Here is a 5,373-nt window from a genome sequence, read left to right as displayed (position 1 = left end):
TACAATGAATTGAAAATAAACTAGTATGTTCTGGCTATGTGATTAAACACGGGCGAATTGTAACACCATGGATGTACTAAGAACATCCTTAGTACATCCATGGTAACACTATACCCCGCTAATTCAACTGGACTTAAAACACGTGCCGGCAGCTTGCACATGAATGTCTATCATCATCCTATGACACAACAGCGTACCCTGGCAGAAACACGCCGATAAATCGCAGCAGCTCAAAATAAAGGAACCGAAAGCGATACTATCATGTAATTCCGCGAACATCGGGCCTGTGCATGTATGAATAGACGTCATGGAAGTCACTGTACGACGAACCCATTGTGATACGAACATTCCTATACAGAAACTATGACGTGACCAGGAACGCGTGAGCGGGATTATAGCGACATATGTACACACGTATTAGTGCAGATATCAACTTATTTGACCTGCGCACCGACTGCAAAGATCTACTCATCGATATTGATAAAACGATTATTCTGACAATTTACCCCTTATTGTATTTCGTAATTAGTAACATTACAATACAATACACAATAACAAGATTGTTACATGTGAGCACTACAATTTGGGTTAACAATGACATGTATCACACCGCAACATATAAATTGCTCTTCCCGTCACCATGGCAACTCATCTATAAAGTAAACTATTGGCGTAAACCGTCTAACAAACAATCACTTCCATGGAGCGAATGTTGGAATGATGAGCACGTTGCCGTGAATGAGAAATTAAATAATCTCATTACACACAAGAACAAAACAAAAACTAAGAAATGCGCCTTCAGCGCTGTGATAAGAGTAAATAGGCAGATATCGACATTTTCACCCGACCACAAACACGCACACAGTTTATGCCAATTTTGAACATCTCTTATCTATAGACTACACAAAGATATAAAAAAAAATATAGCAAAGCGACAACAATATGACTAAACCTAGAGTGCAACGAATTCCAATGAAGTTCATTTTATTATTATGCTATAAGTTCTTCGTCGTAGGCGGCGTAAACTGGCATAACCAATTTGAAAGCCTGAGAGAGGTCAATTTTAGTAGAATATGTCACACACAATTACCAACCATTCACATATCACTTAATATGTTTTATCTTTTTATTTCTTTCGTGATTATTCGAATTTTGTAATTTTTCCCACCACAGGGGGCGCACCATCACTAGAGAATATAGTACTTATTAAGGTTATAGTAAGCGCATTCCAAAAATTAGGTACCGGTGTTACTAAGTTACGAAATATATCGTTTACCTTTCTGGTTTGCAATATCATCACAATGCCGACGTAAAAAAGTCAGGTGATGTCAGGACTACCTAAATGATCATATTTAGCAAGTTGGTTTTTGAATCACGAACGCAACAAGATCGTTTTTAAAATATATCTTCTTATTATTTTTATACGAACACTTGTCACTTCGTAATTCTTGCATGATGTTCACCTTGAGATCACGTGGCGCAGTTTCCATGAAATACTCAACTTCAGTGATAAAATCCACTAGTAATGAACCGACATTCGACGTTTCTCGGAAACAATCGTCGATTTGGAAGTACGATGGCAGTTCAATTTTTTCGTAATTTAGTTTATTCTTGTCAAGAATGTCTTTGATCGTCTTTCCAGTGGCATAGTTACAGTGGTCGTTTTGAGGCAACTGTCTTCCGAATTTCTGCCACAGCTGTCCCCATGCACCAAGGCCTACATTTGGGGGAGATTAAGAATATATTGAAATATTGTATATTGGTGCGGGTGTGTAGTAGACCATCGTATGCATGTTGATTTGTAACCGTCTCAATAATATGTCTATACACCATGATCTAGCTAGGGTGAACTTGAATTACGACATATAAAGTTTTTGCCAAGGAAGTTCTAGTTCATTTGCATATCCTTGAAACTTAATTCCGGCGATTCTCAACCGTGCAATATCGTTGATTGGCTTTCAGACAGTGAAGGAGACAACCAAAAATATAGGCTGAGGTAAATTCTCTACAGTTTTTGCATCTACTGAGCATGTCACTGTTTTCGCGAGATTAACAAAATTATCAAAACCATTTTAGAAAAATGCATAAAATGCACGAAATTTTGCTTGCAATAAAATATTAGCCGAAAAAATAATGACTTTCAGCGGGTTATGATATTCATATTTTTCTTGCCCCATCTCGTAACTTCAATCACTTTATTTCAACTGTCAACGTATTCCACCAATGTAGTAAATAATTCAGCCACTCATGCTTGGTAAGTTATCTATGTACTTATAATTTGGCTGGCGCTCACGTATAATACTGTCTGCACCGAGATATTGACACTCCTTCCTCCGTAGTCATCTGGCCACACCTATACCACGTCCAATAACAAAAACCATACGTCTCAGGGTAAACCATCAAATGATTTTTTTCAGTGGCGGATCCAGCAAAAAGTATTGGGGGGGGGGGGAGCTTCGCTTAACATTACGGAGCGAAAATCGCAGAGAAGCTATGCGTAATCTGGATCCGCCACTGCTTTTTTTTAGTAAGCAAATAACACCGAATAAACGGCAAGGTAGATACTACGTCAATTTACTATAATTTGACGTAGTATCTACCTTGCCGTTTATTCGGTGTTATTTGCTTACTTTACTTCCTATGCCAACAGCAACTATGAGTTTAAAACTGCTTTTTTGTCGTTCGAATAGGTAACCTACCTGACACGTGTATAATTATCATAACACCATTGGCTGCTAGATGGTGGCGGTAAAAATCCATGATGGTGGACTCTATATCCGGCACGTAATAGAGCATTTGAATTAAGTGAACCAAATCAAACTTGATGGCCTCAGTACCCACTGTCGACTGGAGTGGAAAAAAAGACAAGATAGTTGTATTAGGTACACGCTGCAGCCACTGCCATTGTTAAGATACGCCTACAAAAGCATCGTTAAGTGTGATATATCAATTAAATAATTGATTGATTGCACGAACATGTAGTTTACTGATTAATTGTTGACACCAGGAACTATCGACTACTCGACGGAACTGACAAATAAATAAGTTAATACGTAAATTATGTTTGTGTAACACCAGTCCAAACTGCTATTGACAAAGCTCCTACAGCTAAACACACGACAGAGGACACAATTTCACACTATCTCGCCAGATATGTTGTATATACGTATGAAATCGACATATTCCAGAACCTTCGACTTGCACCGCTGAGGGCAGCATGCCCTTGAATGCACTGCTCTATGACACACACGCTGCGTGGATAACACAATGATGCTCGAATCTAAATTTCAGTTTGCATTAAAACAACATTCAAAAACTGATTCTAAATTGAACATAATTTTTCATTATCTCTAATTCAACGTTTAATTTCTCATGCATGTTCCTGGAACGCGATGCTTAATTGTCACCTCATTTACGCGAACTGAGACAAATATCTATTAAACAGGGACGACAAATTTACATATAATTATTGATATCGACAAAGGTCACCAACTTTTGTTTTTGACAGACCTGGTGCAAATCATTTGTTTAAAAAACAAACAAATTACGTTTTTGAAACAATTGCTATAGGAGGACATGTTAAACGTTATTTTAATTTTCTAATAATTGGCAACTTCCATACTGTGTCTAATCTTGTGCTACATATGATTGTTTCACTATATAGTTTGGCGATCATACTGTTTTATTGTATTTTTTATAAGATGCAAAATGAGCGGGAACATATAATTTTTAATACTGTTGCTCGACTCTGTATATTTATGACTACATTGAACTATGATTTATTATGCCCTGAAAACACTGCTTTGTAGCATATATCCGACTACTGGCTGTTTGGCTCGTACAATAACAATCAATAAACTTGCATAAGCATATTAGTATAAGCGTATTTTGATTTTTTTCTAACAAACACTGTTGTGTGACCTGCAAACGCATGGAGCAATGTTAGTTTACGATAGTCCGATTCAGTCCACAGTATCTAACAAAATATAAGTTTTCGTCAATATTGCATTTCTATATTGTATAGATTGTTTTTCGAAATATTTTTCGGAAAACGTTTATCCACTATAACTAACACTCCACAATCACATTGCAGAGAAGTAAGATGTAAAATATTCCCTTCGCCTGTGTCACAACACTTACACAGACTGAGATAACACAGGGACGTCTTATACGAAGAAGCATTGTGTTTGTGTGCAAGGTATGGCTAAGTATTCTATTGGAAAGTAATCCTTGCTTGGCAATGGAGAAAATTATTTTTAAACCCACCAGTCAAATATTGTTTTATTTGTAACAACATTATAAAATAAAATAAAATCAGACTGTACAATAAGGCAATCTGATGATACGTTTAATGGTTAAAAATGATATTTATTTTCCTTGATATGGATTTACTGTGAACTCACCATATACTCAGACGATGTCTGCTGCCTCCATTCAAACTTCACTTCACTCAGTTGATGGTTGCTTTTTATCAGTGTTTTGTATTGAGACAGTTGTTTGAAACTTGGTTCCACCACCCGGCAGCATATTTCGCTATAGTTCTTCAAAAGTTGTGTTAATATTCGTTCGTCCATTTCACCTGTAGACCGATTATTGTCAAAATCAAAATCAAAATGTACTTGTATTTTTGACGCGGATATTTTGGACTCATTTGTGATGAAATCATGCTTCCAAAAAACGTTTCCATAGATTAAAATTATGAACTTGCGTCCGGGGAGCAATATGTATTTAAGGATGTACTACAGGTTTTCAGGAAGTAAAACTCACGCAAAATAAGTTACATGGAAAAATTGTTTTAAAACAAAACCAAACTATATATTTTATGAATGCTCACTACGTCAGGGATGCATATTGCGGTAAATCGGTTTAAGCTTAAACTTTAGAAATATACTTCCAAGGACGCCCTCTACAACCGTACCGTTGTACCGTCACTTACCTGAACCACTGCCCACTCCGAGTACTTTGATAGCTTCGCCAGCTTTCGGCAAACGACGTAACACGTCGGGTATTCCACGCGAACCTTCTATCCAATTAACCATGACATTATGCTCGTCTGACAAGCGAAGAAACTCGTGAAACGATTCCATGTATCGTTCATGATTGTTGTACAGACTTTTCATTGACATAATTCAAGAACACGTGTGTGTGTGATGTGAAGATAGGCAGGCAAGTAGTGAGTCTGTTGTCATGGAAACAAGAATATATATTATCGGATAAAAGATAAGAGAGCCTGAGTGTATACGTATGCAAGGCATTTATATTCGGTGCAAGTAAATGTAGGCCGCATGGAATATGGAACACCATAAAACATGGCAGGGGATAATCCAAAAACAACGTGGAATGTAGTAAACCATGAAACACGGAGAATCAGGG

At 37.1% G+C, this 5,373-nt stretch overlaps 1 protein-coding gene across 1 annotated transcript; it reads right to left on the bottom strand.

The window, feature by feature from the left end:
- Window positions 1-489: 489 nt before the first annotated feature.
- On the bottom strand, window positions 490-5,123 carry LOC102809059 (histamine N-methyltransferase-like). The gene is made up of 4 exons (XM_006821767.3): window positions 4,937-5,123; window positions 4,404-4,579; window positions 2,700-2,847; window positions 490-1,717 (listed from the first exon to the last, which is right to left on the bottom strand). Exons 1-4 carry the CDS (start codon window positions 5,118-5,120, stop codon window positions 1,353-1,355), a joined length of 873 nt encoding a protein of 290 aa, XP_006821830.2. The 5' UTR covers window positions 5,121-5,123; the 3' UTR covers window positions 490-1,352.
- Window positions 5,124-5,373: the final 250 nt, after the last annotated feature.

The sequence above is a fragment of the Saccoglossus kowalevskii genome, chromosome 8 (assembly GCF_978046115.1).
Source record: "Saccoglossus kowalevskii chromosome 8, keSacKowa6.1, whole genome shotgun sequence".
Lineage (NCBI taxonomy): Eukaryota > Metazoa > Hemichordata > Enteropneusta > Harrimaniidae > Saccoglossus > Saccoglossus kowalevskii.
This window is presented reverse-complemented; position numbering and strand designations above follow the sequence as displayed.